This window comes from Aptenodytes patagonicus, chromosome 4 (genome assembly GCF_965638725.1).
Source record: "Aptenodytes patagonicus chromosome 4, bAptPat1.pri.cur, whole genome shotgun sequence".
In the NCBI taxonomy this organism is placed as follows: Eukaryota; Metazoa; Chordata; class Aves; order Sphenisciformes; family Spheniscidae; genus Aptenodytes; species Aptenodytes patagonicus.
In genome coordinates this window covers 68,393,648-68,414,256 of record NC_134952.1, presented here as the reverse complement: position 1 = coordinate 68,414,256, position 20,609 = coordinate 68,393,648, and the positions used below count along the sequence as shown (strand labels likewise).

Genomic DNA, 20,609 nt, shown 5'->3' with positions numbered 1-20,609 from the left:
CTGATAATTACCTTATTCCCAATGGAGAAAATAAAGCACTGAAAAGTAACTATTGCTGAGAGGAATTCACAAATAGTACTTAGTCCTCCTGCAGGAGTTAATGGCGTGCTGAAATTTTTCTAACTTTTTCTGTTACTATTTTTGTACAAATTTCAAATTTGCCAACTGCAAAAGAAGATCTGCTGAGGAGGTTTCTCTCCAGCAGAGAAGACAAGCGAGTCCTAACCATTCACTACTGCTTGGGTATTCAGGTGATGGCTTTCAAACAAATTATTGCTTCTAGAGTAATAACTATTTTTAGCCTACATCTTCTGTGCCCATGTTAGAGGGTACATTAAGGTCTAGTGTGCTGTATACTTTAGGCAGAATAAAAATAGGTTCTAAATACAGCACTTACTTGAGCACAAAATAGATGTTCCAGATAATACTTCAGGCGGTGAAACTACTACAACACTGTACTGCTTATAGGTATAATGTCAGAGAATTGGGGAAAACAGCCCTTTCCATGATTTCATGATGACAGGTAATGTTTGCATCACATACTTCAAAACAAGGAAGACATAGGTAGGAATATTTCCCTTTGCTCATTTAAAGATAATGATCTAAATCTGATTTCTTTGTGCTTTTTAGCCTCAATTTTCTAATATTGCATGTGTTTTTTTCATGCTTTGTACTCTCTGACAACAGTGACTTGTCAAATATTTGAAGGACTGCATGCCAGGATAGATGGGGTACAAATCCTTCTTGAGGAGTCTGTAAACAATCTACTATGATTTGCATCAAATTATACTCGTATGGGATTGAGTCTGTTAATTTTGTATTTGTAATGGTATTTACCAGCCATATGACAGGATAAAAGATAACATGGTACACTGTGGCTATGATCAGAGTATCAAATATTGAATCAGTAGGAAGCCCCAAAAGACATTCTGATTATCCATTTACATTTCTTAGATTTAATTCAGTCTGTTGTTATGCATACCCTTAGATTTAGAAAACAGTGAATATTAATCTTCCGAAAGTATAAATAAAATTGATCTCTGTGGACATTATCTGATGACTCATCTGTTGGACTATGTAGAAATTCAGTTGCTATCAAATAAATTTTATTTTTGGAACAGCTACAGCTAATGCAGTCATCATGCTGACAATGTGTACCATTTAACCTTAGGGCTTATATTAATTTTACAGTGGAACTAAAATCATAGACCACGATCATTTAATAGACTACCTAGGTACACAAGCATTGAGCTGAATCTAGATTTCTATGCGCTCAAAAGGACACCGAATTGCTACTGTTCAGCTTTCAGGGTTAGTAGCCTATTGAATTGGAAGGGGTCTTTCCTACCTCTCAGAGATAAGGTTTCAGATTGCTTGCAGACTCAGCCTGATCCTCTTAAACTATTTCTGGTTTTATATTTGGACGGCAATGGCAAATGGATTATCTCATTCAGGTCATCAAGAATTATTCAGCCTTCTGTCTGAATCCCACCTTGACCTTCCACTTCAAAACTAGCACTCAAAGACTGAGAGCACCATACAAGCCTCTGCTTTGAGACCCACATCACAGACGAGTTACACTCCCTCAAGCATCATAAACCTGCACTGTGGAAAAACTGACAGCTAACAAAATTGATTTTTTTTTAATTATCTGGTGCAATGTGTCACATAGATTCCCAGGTAGTTCACACATCCCAGAGCTTTTGTTTCAGGTATGTGGAAACACAACTATGAATGCATTAATTCTCTGAAAATTAGTGACTGATGTGTTTCTTACAAAGCCAGAGTTTCCAGTACCAAAGGTGGCAACTGGGAAGAAATGCTGGTAGGGTGCACCACCATGTGTCTCCATTTGATCTCTGTACAGATGGAAAAGGAGGTGATCACAAGGAGTGCAGGATGATTCCTGGAAAGCTGTGATAAATCACACTGAAGATGATTCAGAGCACTCTGGTGCTGGAAATTGATGCTTCACTGCATTGCCTTCTGGATTCTCCATTAGCCATACAGGCAAACAAGGTTCTAATTTAAGTACACAAACTCTCACATACTGTATTTATATTTGGCATGTAAATTCTCTTGGGCAAAAATACTGAGCCCAGGTTATGCAGACTGTGATAAAAAGCATACATTTACCCCAATAATTTTTTTTTTTTAAATTCAGTAAAGCTTCCAAAAATTCTGGATGGTAAAAAAACTGCCAATGATGATAATAATAAAACCACAATTTTATAATAATAATAGTTTTCAGGTAAACTGGATGTCCTGAAATTTCCACATCTTTATCAGAAATGTTGTATGATTTGCCTTCCTTAAAACAAGAGACAGACATGTCTTAGCCAAAGCATACTTCAGTTTCATTTTGAAATGTAACATTTCACAGAATTAATCTCTCTTTCGTGCTTTATTTTCAATAATTAAAGAAAAAAGCCATCATACAGCAATAGACTGTAAAGCAGACTGTTACCTAATGCAGTGAAACACAATGCGTGATTTGTGTTTTCTTTAACTGATTTAAATCACAGCTGAAGTGCAAATCCCTCCTTGTCACAGAGAATGTAAAATCTGGGCAGCTCTAGAGTTCTAGCAAACCTGAACGTTGACCTTGCACATCTTTCTTTCCCTTTTTGAATGCTCATGAACTTAATTTGAGTGTAAGTGTTTCAAGGATCAGTCTGAAACAGTGTTTTTGAACTCAGCTGGGTCATAGGAACTTTTTCAGCACTCTATTCTAATTTGCAGTTTTGCTATAATAAAAGCCCCAAATATATTGCTACTGTCTAGACATTTTATCTGAAACAAGTGTCCTTTGTAGTCTCAGAGGACTTTTCTATTTTATTTCCAGTAAATCAAAGTCTGTGAAGAGCTTTGGTTCTTATTAAGACATACCCTTCACAGTCCAGTGACTGCCAACGGAGGCAAGCCATTGACAGTTCATTTACATATAAGTGATGACTTCCATCAGGTAGTTGGCTCAAAAATACAATGGACATTTAGAGCATATCCAATATTTCTTGTTCTTTGATGAGCATCAAGTGCCAATTTATACATAGAAACCGACTATTGGAAAGTGAAGACTTCTCTTCACTGACCTTACACTGTCTTTTGCAGATCTGGAGTGACATATTGTCATTCCACTAAATGCAAGTTCATTCCTCCAAAGAGGCAGGTAGAGCAGGCTGGTATCAAGAAACACCAAAACAACTGTAAGTTTCATAGAACAATGCCCTGGCTGCATTCATTGATAGTGCAAGTCACCACATTTACTGTGGTGACTTTTTTAAAGCAGCCAGCAAGGTTTGGACTGGGGGGGGGGGGCTGACCCCCGCAGTGGCACAGCACCCGGGCCAGGCAACGCAGAGGTGTGAGGGCTGCTGCTCCCTTGAGCACAGCTGGACAAGCAGCCGCACTCTCCCCTGGGGCTGGAAGGAGTGGGGAGAGAGGGCAGCCGCCCACCGAGGGTAACCTGGATGCCACTCCTAATAGTGGATGCTAATGGATTCACAGCTGGAACAAATACAGCTTGACAAGGCAGAAGGAGGTGACCGGCCTGCTGTGGGCTGCAGCTGGCTCGGGCAAATGCAAGACAGCGTTCAGTCCTTGATATGGTTTCGCACTTAGGCGCTATGGTGAGTGGAGGAGCAGAGGAACCAGTGGTGAACCGTACCCAAAGGTCTGGCAGTGATAACAGATGACGGACGTGCACTCGCTGTCTGGAGAGGGTGAGGGAGAGTAAACCACTCAGGTTAATGTTAGTTAGGGTGTTTGCTATTGGAAAGCATTATTTACAAGGTCAAGAGCACGGCAGAAGAATTTTTAGAAAATAATGGAAATACAATAGTAGATAATTTTAGTTAATAAAAAATAATAAGAAAAAATAAATAATAGAAAATAATAACAATTAAAGTATTGAAAAAGACTGAAACAGGCAAAGGGGAACACGTGTACCCTCCTTCTAGTAGCTGGACGGAGCCAGAGTACATGCCCCACAGTAGCATCTATTCAGAAGATTATTTTTTACATTTGTGTTAAAAAGGATGACAGAAAGGAGAGAAGAAGCCTTCCAATTACCCTACTATTTCCACTGAGAGAAAGCAGGCAGAATCCACACAGCAGCAGCAGCAGCAAACGCTTCAACTCTTCTGCATATTTTCCTCTGCACCCAGGTTACCCTCAAAGCTGCAGCATCAGTTGTTCATATGTAATATGCTTATGCCTTCAAACTAATCAGCAGGAGGGTGGTTAACTGATAACCTGGTAGGTCATTTTTAATCTCAGAAACGGTAATCGATTGGCTTCCTTCTGCCACATGCTTAAGCACCTTGTTTTGGCAGAAGGGGCATGAACAGCTGGGGATGGACTGTTGGAAACTCCTAAAGGGCGTCGGCTGGCAGTGAATAGACACTTCTCCCTAAGCAGCCCATCTATTTTAGAGGGTCCCCATTGCCTCTCACCTCCAGGTGGGCTGGATGCTGACCCAGCTGCTGGTGTGCCTGTGTGGCAATGGGGAAGAAAACTCTGTGAAAATAATATCCCTTAACGATTTTCTTGCATGAATTGTCAGCTGTGCTTACAGGACAAAAGAAACAAGCCCTGCCTGCAGTCCTCAATACTTGCCTCCGTGTTGCACAACTGATTTATGCCAGTTTCAGGGACAGAGGTACCACTGCACCCGTTAAGAAAAATCAGAGGTGCCATTTACTCTTTTAGGCTCCAAATTCTGAAGTATTTACTGAATTTTTACTGAAGGATGTTGCCTATCCATTTACAGGAAGACTGTCAGAAAAAAGATTTGTCCCTTATACAAGTTAAAGAAAAAAGACCTAAAAAAAGAAACCCACTGGCTTACATGTTGCCCTAAGAACATTACTGGTTGGTACAATTTTACATTTTTCTTATCAATTGACTATGTTGTAGTGTTTTGATCTTTGAATCTATTACGTACATTGCACACTGATCCACCCTATCATATGCAAATTGATACGTAAGTTTTTAAAAATGGTCTAAAATCATGTAACCTGCTGGATTTCCACATTTTTATGTCCTCGTTAAGGAGGTCTTCAACATGAAGGAGTCCTGTGTCCTGTTTACTCTCAGATGTAACACAAAAGAGTGTCTCTACACTGGAACTTGATTTCTGAAGACTTCATCAGCTACTTTTCATGCAGTGGCACCAGAAATCTTGATCAGAGAGGTGATTTTCTTTTCCACTCTCTTACCGAAGAAGTCGCTAATGCAGCTGACACTTGAAAATCAGCTTTCTTTGACTTTCGATGGGAAAATGCTGCAATAAAAAACAAACATTTATTAATTAGAAGCGTATCAAAAGTTTAATAATTAGAAGTTTGACAACAAAGGCCAATAACATTTCAATGCTAAAAACCCCAAATTCTACATTCTTGGGAGAAGACTGATAAATGTCTTTTCCCAGCCGAGATCATTCAGAAAACCTAGGATGAATTTTCAGACTGTTTCAGGGAGACCAAGCTCATATTCTAAATAAACAAATTATTAGCCAAAGTGACTTGATCTGTTTACAGAACTATGTTGTATTTGCAAGCAAAGCTTAGTTCAAGTGTCCAAGACGTGAAATTGCTAAGTTATTCCTAGTTTCAATTACTGGATTCCCCTAAGTCAGTAAGTTTGCAGGCCATGTAGAACTGTTTTCCATGTGATCAAAGAGAAATTACCGTTGTTTTGGATTACTCTCAATTCTTTGTAAAACTTTTCTTTTTTAATTTATAAACCTTATAACACATCCTTAATTTGGCCATGCTATAACATACAGTTTTTTAGTTTCAGCATTTGCTAACACAGTTGCTCAGTAACATTTTTTATTTTTTAGAAAAGGAAAAGTTGAGCCAGATATGTGAAATGCAATCCTTACAAAAAGAGAAAGAGCAATTTTTAACATTTTATAAAGCAAAATAAGTTAAAAGGAAGATATTTACCACGTGGTCCTGTAACTCCAGGAATCTCCCTATTTTATTTATTCGGCCTGAAGTGGGGGCTTGTTTTGGTGTATAGTAGAGGAATGGGAGAGCTTGTTTAAGAAATTTTTCTCATCCTGACCAAGCCAAGGACGAAAAACATCACCAGCACATGACAAGAGGAAAGACTTACTAGCACCCATCAAGAGGGAAGAAAAATAGGACCAAAAATACACTCCTGTAAATTAGCCAGTCATACCTACAGAAGGATATAAGAGTTGACATAGAAACTCCTAAGTACTAACACTTTACTTCTCCCAAATGGAATACATTTTCATAATCCTTATGTGCCCTGGAGAAACACTCCTGAAATGCAAGTAAAAGGGGAGTGCTACGTAGCCAGGTATGACTGCATTAGGCACACAAGGTCATGCTTCGCATGCTTCGCCAAGAATGGAAAAATACATATTTTTACAATTAAAAGGTAAGTTCACAGTAAGAGGAAGAAGAAATACAGCTTTCTGTACTGCATTCATAAAGCAGCCCCTTACCAACTCAGCTTGTTGCACAGAAGTGCCTCACACAGTAAATACTCATTTGGAAATAGGACCAACACCATCCAGAGCTGTGTTCTTGGTATGTATTTTGGCTTGCTTTAAAGCAAAATAAAATAACATATATTTAGCTTTAAAATGGCACATATTTGGCACAGTTTTGATGAATAGGAGTTTACCATGTGGATATTACTTTCTACAGAAAATAGACTATTCAAAAGAAATAACAAGAGCAGGATGCTTTCTAATATGTTCCAAAAGTAGAGAAAAAAAACACACACACACAGAGACAAACAAACAAACAAACAAGCAAAGGACTTTGTTCCACAAATACTTTCACATGTGAGAAAACAGCACTTCACTGCCTCCACGCAAGTTGTTACTTTTGCAGGAAGGAGGACCGATTCACTTCTGACAAGACTAGGATTAATGCCATCAGAGTAACAGGTAGTCAAATGACTTCCACAGACATAAAACAACTTTTTCTTTTGTCTTTTAAAACTATCTGTCATTAATACAATCGAGGATTCAAATGATGCGCACAGACACATGCATGCACACCCCTATTTTGTGCATTTAACCAGTACCACACCACTGAAGAAGGTTGGGTCAACAAGTCCCACAAATCCCGTTATTGCTGGTGGTGAACTTGCAAGGTGAGATTGGTGGGAGGCTTTGTGTGGCAGACAGACTTTGTGGGGTAGGTTAGGGACTAGGCAGGAAATTAAGACCTGTTTAAAGAGTTTTCCTTCCTGCATCACCCTGGTCAACACGGCCAACACCATTTTGGCCACTGTGTTACTCCTGCTGTGTCTCGATGTCAAACATGTTCCTTATGAATCCTCTTAAAAGATTATTTGCACCTTTAACATTCTGACTGAGCAATGCAATCCTCAGTGACGGTCTCCAACTGGAAAATACAATTGGAATCGCTGGAGAGTAATTATAAAGAGTATAGAAAGAAACAATTGCCAAGAACATTTATATTATGATTTCAAAGTCTAACCAAGCTTCTCCTCCATCAGTAGTGAAAACAAGGAGACAGGAGGAGAATAAAAACAGAAGGGGTAAGAAAGAGAAGCAGCTGGAAGAAATAAGCAGGAAGACCCAGAATGGAAACTCTCTTGGCAGGACCTGTGGAAAATAGACCCATATCCATAGAGCTGAACTGTACAGAATAATCCATTACCAAATAAAGATTCAAATAATACACATATTTAAACTTTGCTATTACCTATTCTGCTCAAGTAAAGAAAAAAAATGGACCTTTGATAGTTTAGAGAACAGTCCAAATAAGAAGGGTCAAGTGAAATTGATTTCTTCCTCTGCATGGTGCACTTGGTCTCTTCAGGTTTTGCACATGGAGGCTGTCTTCACCAAAACTCTCCTTGTTGGATAGAGTACTTGTGGCTTCTCAAAGTCTCATCAGCACTGCGTCAGAAGTGGGACTGGGTGGTGGGAAGCACAGGAAACAACGCCAGAAGGATTTCATTAAAAAAAACCCAAGAACCAGCATGTTGTTTAACCAACAAAAAACTAACCACACAAAGTATCTTTCACAATTACTCCTCAAGATACTTATAGAGCAGATAAACAAAAAGCTGCTGTAAGCCAGCTCTCCAAGATAAATCCATGCTACCTAAAAATTAACTTGTAGTGTCCACACATGAAGCTGTACAAGCATACTGCACAGCAGAGGCATCCACTTTACAACTTCTTAATGACACATTGTGATGAGATACTGATACTGAGTATTTTTCCTGTGGGCAAAAAAATTAGGAAAGTCTAAACCAGATCATTTAAGTGAATTGGGTTTGATGTGCCCATTTCTGCAACTGTTCGTTGCTTTTGATAAATGCCTTGAACACACTTTGTGACTGTGGTAGTGCACTGTAACAGATTGCCTTGGTCATCTGCCTCAGTTTCCTCATCTTGAAAGTTTGGATAATACTGAACCCTTTTGCAACCATTAATTATCTACTATTTTTTTAAAAGCTATAGAAAATTATGTATCACTTGGTGTTAAAAGCGCAGCAGCAAATATACACGTTACATTGGTCAGCATCAGAGGTACAGCAGCCTAACTCACCCTGAACAAAGTTACCCCAAACTGAATAAAGGCAGAATTGTACAACTTTGTCACATGGTCAGCTGCAAATCTAACTGCAAGTTCTAGTCACAGAGGAAAGACGAAGAACTACAAATGATTCTTAAGGGAAAGCATTTTTAGGTAGCATCACATATACAGGTATTCAGATTTTGCATAGCTGGCCACTGAAAACTGCTGAAGATGAAATCAAGCATGACCTGGAACACTGGAAGGTAAATCAAACACGGTCAGTATGGATCCTTCCACAAGAAGGAAGCTATAGGCTGAAATCTTGAGTAATACCTCTCTTGAGCTTCCTAGCTAACTCTTGCTAGCATGAATGCTTTTCAATTTTAAAATATTATCTGCATTAGAGAAGCATAGGTCACCTTGCCTGTTTAGATGGATGCTATTGCATCTGTTTACTGCCATTAGACATTAAAAGTACAGTTATAGTCATTAAAAAGGACTATGAAGACATGCCATTTTAGTTTTGAATCACTGGTGCTCCTGTAACTATTTAGGATCATAACTATTTATTTTTATAACAAAAATAATTTCTTGGTTTTTTCCTTTTTTATTTCTTTTTAACTTCAGCTCTTTGCAGAAGCGATGGAGCTATAAAAACAGCCTCAGTCCTATGCTGGATCAAGTTAGCAGCAATATTGTAACGTAAGTTTCTGTTGCAAAAAAATCATTAAAAGCAAAGATGACAGCTTGACTTTCAGATCACAGCCAGAGTTACAGGGTTGGCATGTAAAGAAAAAAAAATCATATTCTTATTGGATATGGAATTCCCTGAGATAATAAATATGGAAACCTGTAATGACATTTTTGGTCAGTCTTCTGAATATAACTAATAGTCAGATAGTCTGCTGTTTCACAACCTTGGCTGCAACTTATGGTTATACATAGGCAGATTTCCCAACTCACCACACCAGAAACACAAATAAAAAGTGAGATGTAGAGAGGGATGTGAACAATGGGAAAAAGCAAAGAATTCTAGCAGAAATGCAGAGATGGGTGAGCATTAGAAAGCTTAGACCTTTTGTCTACTTTTGTTAGCTAAATTTGGGGTTGAGAAGAGAGGGCTGGCCCTCACCCATGAGGAATGGCATTGCCCCACAGAGGGTCAGGGAAAGGCTGGCCAGCCCACGGAGACACAGCCTCACCTTGACTTCAGAGCAGCACCAATGATCAAAAGTTCAGGAGTGTTGCCTGTCTACAATGAAAAAAGGTTCCTCTACCTTAAGTATGTCTTCTAAAGTTGGCAAATCTAATGTAACAGCACTTTGAGAAAGGCAACTGGAGTGACCTGAGTCTCTGAAAGCTCCTGAGAGACAAATATGGTAATTTTAGAGGAAGCCTATACTTAACACTATAAACCAATTTCAAATTCACAAAGTGTGAATATGTACAAGTGTTATGTATGTGATGTAAAGTCATGGTATCCTCTTAAAATATGGTACTATGATTCTATATCCTCTTAAAATACATGCACTTAAGTATTAGCTTTCTCACTGTCCAGTTCCCCCAGTGGGTCCAGTGCTTACTATGTATATAAGATTGCATTGTGATCTAACAGCTTGGAAAAGCTGGTGTCTCAAATCATTCATTATTATTTTAAATCCAGAAGCACAAAAGCTAGAAGAATGTAATTTCAAAATGAGTAGAAGTGACAAAAGAAAGCAACAAACAATAAAAGACAAACTATACTGAAATATTAGCTGTTACAAACTTGAAAATATTCTATTCTATTTTCTTTACATATAATACAAAGTTGCTTCATCATGTCTCCATTAGCACTTCCCGTATCTTAGCTACAGTATATGTATGCTGATATGGGATTGTGTTCTGTGCGTTATGGCTGGTTTTATATTTCTCAAAAGTTAATCCACTTTGAAATTTATTAAGCAGTAAAACTAAAATTCTATTAACCTTAATGGGATTTACACGAGGGAATTCACACTTAATATGGATGCAACACTGATGCTTAAAACTGTTGCCAGGAAAAAAAAGACAGGCTTAGTGTAGTTAAAGCAAAGCCATCACATTTTCTATTTATGTAGTCCTTCACAAGGGTAATCCTCTGTGTATTAAGGAGAGAAGAAAAAGGCACAGACTGGTTAGTATTTAAGCTTCTCAGATGCCAAGTGAGATAACTGCATTTGCCAATAAAGGGTGGTCTTACTGGTGTGGGACTAATAGACATTGGTAGAAGGATAGGAAGGCATTATCTTCGGTTTTCTTACGGGTCCTGAAAGTGCTATTGCTCACATTTTCTACTGTATAATGCTGTACAATAACACTGCTGTTGGAATACGTTCCCTGTAATATAATATACATGTAATATAATGAATACAAATTCACATTCTCCCTGTACCAGCCATTCCTCACAACCAAACTAAAGTAAAACTCCTCAGATTTTTCTCAAGAGAATATTCATCTCTATTGTTTCCAGGGTAAAATTAGTTGTGGACTAGCATCTAAATCATCTAGTTAACACGTGGAAGATGATTGACTTCATTTAGAAAGGCTGAGTAAGCTCTGAGTATGTGATCCTGAATTCAGTTTTCCAAGAAGAAATTTATCGGATGCAAAGCAGCAAAATGTAAGATTGCTGAAGAGCTGAGATTTCAATGGGAGAGAACAGGAGGTCCTGAGTGTTGTTCAAAGGGGAACACTTAATGGTGGGTACATCAGAGTGAGGGCTGCACAGTAAAACATAGGGACCCTGGGGCCTGATGCCTCACCTGTGCCAGGGAGGAATGGCATTTGGAGCAGACCCTGCTGCAGGAGTGACAGCAGAAGCTGGAGAGCATTTTGGCTCCTGCAGGTACAACTGTAGGACTCCTTGGGCTTTCAGGCTTTGTGGGATGAGACACAGTAGCTGTAACAAGCAGTTAACTCTTCTGAGGATGGCCACAGTTAAGAAGTTGTCTTTGAAGTGGTATCATGCATTTCAAAGTGGCACGTCAGACACATTTTGGGTACTCGTGATAGAAAGGTTGAATTATTTGTCCTGTCACTTTGTCCTAGGAGTACAGTTCACTCAAAGCAAGCAGTGTTACCCAGGCAGTATCTTGCCCTAGCAGCCTTATATACCAGTCCCAATGAAAACATTTGTAATATTGAGGTCTAATCTTCTGCAGAATAAAATCAAATAAAAGCCCTTGGAACAATCATGAAGGAATTATAAAAAGAAAATCTTCTGTAAATTACTAGAAACATCTCAGACTTCACAAGGTTCCTAATTTGGATTCTCTGACATAAAAATAGCAGCCTGAAACAAAACTACTGAAATAATGCTGTAGTACAAATAAATTGGTACTTTTAGAATAAACCACATTGTAAATGCACTTGGATATACTGACATTAACATGCAGTCTGAAATGATGAAAAAGAATCACCTTTCTTATGCTACTTTTCTTTCATTAGGAATTAAATATTCACAAAATAAAGCCTTTTTCATGCTCTTAGCGTCTTTGCCCTTCTTTGACAATGCAACCCTGATACCCTAACACTAACATAAAGCTTTCTAATACGGATTTGCAGCTACAAGTCTGGTTTGTTATTCCATTCATGTCATTCTGCCCAGAAGTGTTTTGAAGACAACCATTTTAAAGCCAGTAAAGTTGAGTTCCTCTCTGCGCAACATGAACTGCTGTGTCAACATTCTTCATTAGCTAAGATAAACTACGCAATAATCTGAAAATGAAATTAGACGGTGCAGAGATAAATTTAATGGTAACTATCTTCTGAACACAGAGATAATTTTATTTTGGTCTTACAGTAAGCTTTCTCATACATAGAATCAGAGCCAGGTTACATACTGTGAATCTAAGCTTGGATCTTTTCTCTCCATGTGGGTAGAGGGTTCATTTGCAAGAGCATTTGCATTTGAAGATTTGGGGCTTCTGCATTTCGGATCGCGTTCTCCTTTTCATCACATAATTGCAATAATAGAAGCATGACAGAAAGTGATTCGTCTTACATATGTGTGCCAGGAAACTTGAAATGGTGATTGACTTTGGTCATAGCAACTGGTCTTCCCAGAAAAAAGAACAGGAAGCACAGGAAGAAAGTCCTGAGACAATCTTTTAATAAAATGTCTGAGACTGGACAGTCAGGTACCCAAACCTCCTTTTGAGAAAACACTCGATACAGCATGAAATAGAAGATTTTTTTTTTCATAAGCCCACCAAACTTAATGGACTCTTTCACTGACATCCAAAACCATAGGATCAAGGCTCGTATTTGTAAGCAGCAGCCTGTCAGGCCCGTGGGGGCTTGGAGCCTTTCATCATCGCAGCGCACTGCAACAAAGAGGCAGGACTAGGCATGAACCCACTAATGGTTTCGGTATCGGCTGCCAATTCAGAACATGCCAGCTTCTCATCAGAGCATATACTCACTTGTTTGATGGCCTAGATCGCACGGGCAGGCGAAGTGCCTGTGTGGTGGGTGAGGTCTCCATTCACTTGCTACTCTCGCAGACGAGCATTCAAGTTTCCACCAAACTCCTTTAATTCTAAGTTTAGTACCTAGTCCCACGTTGGATATGAACAGGAAGTAGTTCCTCACAGTGGCTGCACTCTCCAACCAGGGGTTAGAAATAGTGTCTACATACCTATCTGGTTCGGAAAAGCAGGTTAGCCATCCCACAGAGCTTTCTCTTGAACCCTCTAACAGGCAGGGTGAGAAAATGCAGTACGTCTGAACATTTATGCCATAGTCCCTTGTGGTGCACTGAACTTCGTGCTACAATCATTGAAACAAATACTGCATTGCTCATCTTGTATTTCCATTTTTTGTAGTGTATTTTTTATATTCAAATGCTATCTATCTTCAGTTAATGAGGATAAGAAGCATGCAGTACATTGCTACATATTTTCAGTAGCCCTTATGTTGTTTTCACCCTGTGAATGTTCTTGAGAGGAAATATACCACATGAAAAGACATATATGAAAGGAAAAAGTAGTTATACTGAGTTCTTTCTCCCTTCCTACTCATATATCTGTCTTTATTCTTTCTGCAAAATATCCACATGGCTGATGGGCCACATGAGAAAGGATAGAGAGAAATATTGAGCAAAAAAAAAAAATTGAAAAGGTTTATTTCCCTTAAAAAAACTGTGCAGCAAATGGAGAACAGGCACCATAATTCTTTCCTAATATTTTAAATTCTTTATCGTCTCCAATCATAGTCAGTGAGGACACAGCCACTGCATCTGTACTTCCTTGCTAATTTATCATGCTACACTATGCTCCAGTAACCAGCTTCGCCAAATGTCCAGATCAGGCATCAGTCTGGCTCAACACATATCCAGTCATAATTCCGTGCTGCTAAAACCCACATACCAGGAAACGGAGGTGAGAACAGGTTCGTGCACATGGATGCAGGAATTCAGAAGACCAGTAATCTGGACAAGCATAGATAGGACATCTGTAGGCTGGCTGTCCAAGACCAGTTTATTTTCTGCTTTATTTCCTGGTTCACCAGTCATGTTTATATATATGTGTGTGTGTGTGTGTGTGTGTGTAAGATCCACACATACACACATATATATGCATATATGTAAGTATACGTATAAGATCTTTTCTTCTCAAGTTTGTACCTATAATACCATCAAATACACAATTAAATTATTATAAGCTTCACTGTATTATTTAATACTTACAAGTTTCTATACATTCCATTGCATCCCTTTTTAAATACATTCATGAAATTATTTTTACATAGCATTGCAATTAATTTTAGTTGAATATTCAGCCTTAATGGAATTAATATTTAACAGATTTCTGCAATCTGTCCAAGACTGTTTGCTAAAGAACAATATTATTTCTACTGCTGCACTTGAAGCAAGAATTCCTTGAACTCTGAGAAACTGAGAAAATTAGGATTTCACAACAGAATATTAGATCATGTCCTCATACAACGCTCCTGAAACATGCACACATCTGGGAAGCTGTTGCTATAAAATCTCTCTCATGCAAGTAATCCTTACTCAGCCTTTAGTCAAATTCCAACCATTCAACAAAGCTTGTAATTTTCTGAAAAGTCAACATTTTCTTTCAGAGAAAGTGGCCGGGGAGTCAGGTGACAAAATAGAAATGCTGAAATAAAAATGCTAAATCAAGAATTTAAGAGATAATGCATACTACTCAATTAAATCCCTTTGCATTTTTTTCCATTTTGCCAAGATGTATTTTTCAATAATTTTTATATCTGGGAGCAAAAAACTCCTCATCAGTTGAAAGCCAGTACATAGTTAGCAACAAACACATCTTTTGTTCTATAAGGATTTACTATTTTATCAACAGGTGAATCTTGGGAAAACAACACTTAAGTCTTCTGTCAAAATTAACTGACCTATATGAATAACTATAAATAAAAATATTTTATGCTTTTGGGGCTTCTAAGTTTTATTGTTCTCTGTATTTTCAGCTCTCATAGATACAAAAATTTATCTAAAATAATTCTGCTCTGAGAAGCTCTGAAGATTAAACGCTATGATCTGTATATTCATGACATCAGACATCCACTGTCAGAAAATGGAAAACTTCTGTGTGAACTGCAGAGACTTGTGGCAATTACTTCTATCTTTCCTGATCTTTCCAGAGCAAGCAAAGAAATGGCAGCATAGTACAAAGCCTCCTTTTTTTTTAGGGCTATTATTACTAGTTGATGGAAAATTGTCTTCAGAATTATTATGATTGTTATAAGCCATGCATGGATGTAATGCAACCAACTAAAAATATATCAGACTGGGTTTCCTTGTTAAATCACAGTAACTCTCTCCTTTTGATGTACTCTGTTTATTTGAGCTGACTTCAAATACCGTTCCATTTATGGTCTGTATTTAGCCCTGTAAATAGGGTAGTTAAAATAATTTCTATTCAAAATCGGTAGAGAAATTTAGGATCCTTCCCTATTAACAGGAAAAACAGAAGGTAATGTTATTTGAGGAAACCCCTTCCAGTCACTGGAAATGCAAACTGGACAGTTACTCAGATGCCCACTTCCATGAGCAAGTGTATTTTCCCCTCTGTCACGCCCCAATATTTACTGTATCCTGGGCACATTCTCCAACCCTCAAAAAGTAGGCTGAGAGTAGAAACTGAGTTTTTCCACTCATCGTTATTGAGGAAGCGTCCTGAAACCTTTGCTTCATCCTTGCCAAAGGTGCAGCAGGGAGCCCACTTCTTTCAGGACCATCATAATATTTTGAAGCCTTTCTTTTTCAATTTTCTTGTCAGCTCACAGAATCACATAACGGTGGAGGTTGGAAAAGACCTCTGCAGGTCATCTTGTCCTTGACAAGAGAGCTTGAGCTTGAGCTCCCCTGCTCAAGCAGAGCCACCTACAGCAGGTTGCCCAGGACCATGTCCAGATGACTTTTTAATATCTCCGAGGATGCAGACTCCACAACCTCTCGGGCAAGCCTGTGCCAGTGCTCAGTCACCCTCACAGTAAAGAAATGTTTCTGGTTGTTCAGACAGAATCTGCTATGTTTCAGTTTGTGCCCATTGCCTTTTATTCTATTACCTTCCCAGGAATCAAGGTAAGGCTGGCCAGCCTGTAGTTCCCTGGGTCCTCCTTCTTGCCCTTTTTGAAAACAGGAGAGACATTTGCTTTCCTCCAGCTCTCAGGAAGCTCTTCCAATTGCCATGATCATTCGAAGATAATTGAGAGTGGTCTTGCAAGACATCAGACACTCCCTCAGCACTGGTGGCTGCATCCCATCAGGGCCCATGGACTGATGTATGCCCAGTTTGCTTAAGTATTCCCATACCTGGTCCTTTTCCACCAATGGTATGTCTTCCTTGCTCCAGGCTCTCCCCCGATCACCAGGGCCTTGCATGTCTGAAGGCCGTTCTTGCTAGTAAAGACTGAGGCAAAGAACACATTCAGTACCTCAGTCTTTTCCATGTCCTGTGTCACCAGGTCTGCCCCATTCAGCAGTGGGCCCATGTTTTCCCTAGTCTTCCTTTTGCTACGTATGTACTTGTAGAAGCCCTTCATGTTGCCTTTGACATCCCTCACCAGATCCAGCTCCAGATGGCCTTTGACACTCCTCACTGTGTCCCTGCATACTCAGACAGTGTCTCTATATTCCTCCCAGGTTACCCGTCCCTGCTTCCACCTTCTCTATACTTCTTGTGTTTGAGTTTGTCCAGGAGCTCCTTGCTCATCCATGCAGGCCACCTGGCATTTTTCCTTGACTTTCTGCTCTTTGGGATGGACTGCTCTTGAGCTTGGACGAGGTGATTCTTGAATATCAACTAGGTTTCTTGGACTCCTCTTTCCTCTAGCGCACTATCCCATAGGACTCTTTCAAGCAGTTCGCTGAAGGGGCTAAAATCTCACATAAAGAGCAACTCCGCCCTCTCATCTTCCCAGCCTGTCCTTCCTAAAGAGCCTGCACCACTCCATTGCAGCACTCCAGTCTTGCAAGCCATCCCACCATATCGCCATCATCCCAACAAGACCACAGCCTTGCACCTGCATACAAATCTCTAATTCATCATGCTCATTCTCCATACTGCATGTGTTAGTGTACAGGCACTTCAGAGAGGCACCCTGGCACATGGATTTCCCAGAAAAGCTCGGGGAGGGGGTTCCCCATGGTGGTGCCTTGCAGGCATTTCCTTGCTTACATACAAATGCTTGAGGTGACTCTGCTTAAGCCCTATTTTGTTGATTATGTGTTCCCTTCATTCACATCACCCCAGGCCCTTGCAGAAGACCCAAATGGCACAGTATAGCCTTGTCTTTTAGCTTCTATAGTCCTTTTTTTAGAGAGGCCCTGAGTAAAAAGTCCCAAAGCCAAACTACTTCCAAGCCTCACCCAAAAGATCTGCCTTGCTACCACATTTCAGAGCTCGACCCTGTTCACAGTAGTCACTGAGTCTTTGCAATAAAAACTGCTAATGCCCATATGTGGCAAGCATTTGCTGTTTACATAGCCATTAGGCAATCTTTCCAGAAGATTTCTTTCTTGCATGCCATTTTCTTACTCAGGTTACAAGTGCAAAAAACAGAGGCCTGTAGTAATATGTTTTAACAGGCAAAAACTCAAACATGAAGTCACAGCCACAATTTTTTTCAGATGTGCTTTTCAGCATAGTCTTAGGGCAACAGAAAAGCAAACTTTTTTTTCTGCTTTCATGGTAAGATTTAGTTTAAAAGATCTTTTCTTCAGACTGATATCTACATTGAAAGCAAGATTTAATCAAGAATTACATTGCTTAATACTGCTTTGCAGAGCTTTGATTGATTGATTCAGCCTTCCCTTAGTCATATGACAAATGAATGGAATAAAGGATGAATAGTCTCCCTATCTGGTCTCTCCATGCTCTGTGGTGTTCATACCAGCCTTAGCAAAACTGCTTTTTAAGATCAGTCTAAAAAAAAAGGTCAGAGCCTATCACAAACTACTGTATCAAAGAAATATGCAAATCTTTCCTTGTTCCATATTCTCCTTAGACTCCCACTACAATTATTAAATGACAGGGTATTAATAGAAACTAAATAAAGTACTCTGAAAAGACGAATTCCAAAGATGCAAAATTCGAATGCCAACTAGAGAGCATGCAATTAGGTTCTTAAATAATTCTTATCACATTTCATGCTAATATTAGCACTTCCAAAAAACAATAGAAAACTGCAATATTCCCAGAGATTCTCCATTGAAACAGCATAGTGAGGCACAGAGAAAGAATCCTAGTGAATTCTTATATTTTCATGCTATGCACAAATAACATTTATCTCCAGTTACAATAGTAAAAATCATTTTGCACTGCGAAAAGAATTCATAATATCTATATGGTGATACTAAGAAAAAATTGTTGGGTTTTTTTCTGAAACAATGCAATAGCAAGAATGAGGCTTTTCTGCTTAGATTTTTCAGAGAGCACAAATTAGCACAAACTTTTACTTAATTGGGCTCTTCAAGTAAGTACGCAGCAATGAGCATTAGTCTCTCCTCATTGCTTTTTAAAACCTTTATGTCTATCCAGGTCCCATAGCCTTACAGATTTTAATGGCCTTAATGAAGAAAAAGAGCATTGTTATTCAATTTGACTCAAGCAGATCTCCATTCAGAATGACAATGTCGCCATTCACAATGCTATTGTTAGAGTTGTGTCATCCTTTCTATTTTAAATCTTGTTTTTCAGGAGTTTTTAACTTGCCAGTAATTTTTCTTCCTTGAATCTCAGGCTTAGCAAATGAAGTTGGTCAGTCGGTTGGTCAGTCAGTCTGTCTGTCTGTCTATAATCTACATTCCTACAGTACACAATGCCCACTGACAGAATCCTCCATTTGGTGAGTTATTCAGAACATCACTTTATACAGCTCAAAATCACTGTTGTTCTAAAAAGTGGGGTTTGGCAAATGATTTACCCACCATACAGTCAAATTAATTTGGATTTCCTGATGACAAAAAGAATCGAACTGCATATTTTCAGGACTGAGGTTTAAATATTTGCTTCTTATGGCTTATGGTTCTTTGCAGGTACTAAATCTCCAAGATCTTTCTCACACAGAATGAGTATATAACAAGGTATCACAAACTGAGTGGACATTTTTTCTTTTGATTTAATATCTTATGATATATTAAGAAATTTTACCACATTCAAAAGCATATTCTGTATTGGAGACGATTCCATACCAGAACAAGTTCATGAAAATCAAGTTTACATTTTGCACAACTGCAAATGTACAAAGGGCCAAATCCTCATAATTCAGATCGCCAGGTTACATCAAGGAAGGCAAAGGGAATACAGGTCCCATCTTTTTTGCTAAGTGAAAAGAAGAGTGAAAGCCATTGCATTTCAGGAGGAAATGTAGGATCTGTGTATCCCTAAACTGTGCGAGTATCATTTCTCATAGGTCATCTTGGCCATTAGTCAACTCCTTTTGAGAATGGTCCTTTGGGCAGCCCTAGGAGACTGAGGCTTTGGTGCACCATGTGCACCAGGTCTGTGCACCATCTCCATAGACATAAATATTCCATGTTCCTCTTTTCATATTAGAACTGCTTTGGCCTCAGAGACAGGGGATCTTCTGTGATTGTGGATGCCTGATTACCATCCTTGAAGAACATCAGCACATCTACAATACAGCTCAGCTCTCACACCTTCTACATCCTACATTCCCACAGGATTTTCTTCAGCTAACCCAAACAGCCCATCTGCCTTGCATGCGGTTAGAATGTGAAGAACTTTTCTGTTTCATAAACCTGATCACTACACTGTTGCTCCTACATATTAATGGTGCTAGAACAGCTGCCTCAGATTTATATGTCCTTTGCTTCCATGTGCTGTATTGGTAACCCTGAAATGGATTTTCTACTTTCTAAGTGGTCTGTGATCCAAACCAGGAATTGACAGTAACCTGGAATTAGATGGCATCTCAGCATGATATCAAATATTCACTTTAGGGTACACAGTTTGCAATAACATACACCAAGAACTAGCTGGAGCAGGAATGAAAGTTGGGTATTAGCTGAGCATCCTCAGCAGTGCAGCTCTCGGAGAACAAATTACTATATCTAGAAGAAAATATTGCCTTCTAAATGTTGGACCAACTGCTGGGAAAAATTGGAAGGTGAGAGGAGCAGATGGTTCTCTCTCAGACCAGGGAAGACGGAAGGGAGACAGTAGGATTGAGAGCAAGTGAAAAAAACGAGTATCTGAACTCCCCTTCCCTCGCCTTACTCTCCTCCGCCTCTTCTCTCAGAAGAACTAAATAATGCAAGTTTGGAATAACTACTATGACTGCAGAAGTCACCAAAAGAGTACCAGAGCCTGGAGAAATAGCTTTCAGCCCATGAGAACTGCCCTCACAGAGCCACACTTGATCCACACAAAATTCTCAGTAAGTGAAAATGGGTTTCTGGAATAAAAGAATTACTTATACGTTTAGGCTTAGATCCTTGCTCTGGAGCTGACATCAGAGGTCAGATTAGATATAGACTTCTGTATCCTCCTTCATTTAAGAGGTGCCTACAATGGAGATTTAAATAATCTC

General features: G+C 39.1%; 1 protein-coding gene across 1 annotated transcript in view; it reads right to left on the bottom strand.

The window, feature by feature from the left end:
* Positions 1 to 5,149: 5,149 nt before the first annotated feature.
* Positions 5,150 to 20,609, bottom strand: part of IQCM (IQ motif containing M) — a 105,723-nt gene continuing 90,263 nt past the window's right edge. Inside the window, 2 exon segments of the mRNA XM_076337542.1 lie at positions 5,150 to 5,209; positions 5,211 to 5,284. Of these exon segments, the coding sequence (XP_076193657.1) occupies positions 5,150 to 5,209; positions 5,211 to 5,284 (134 nt within the window).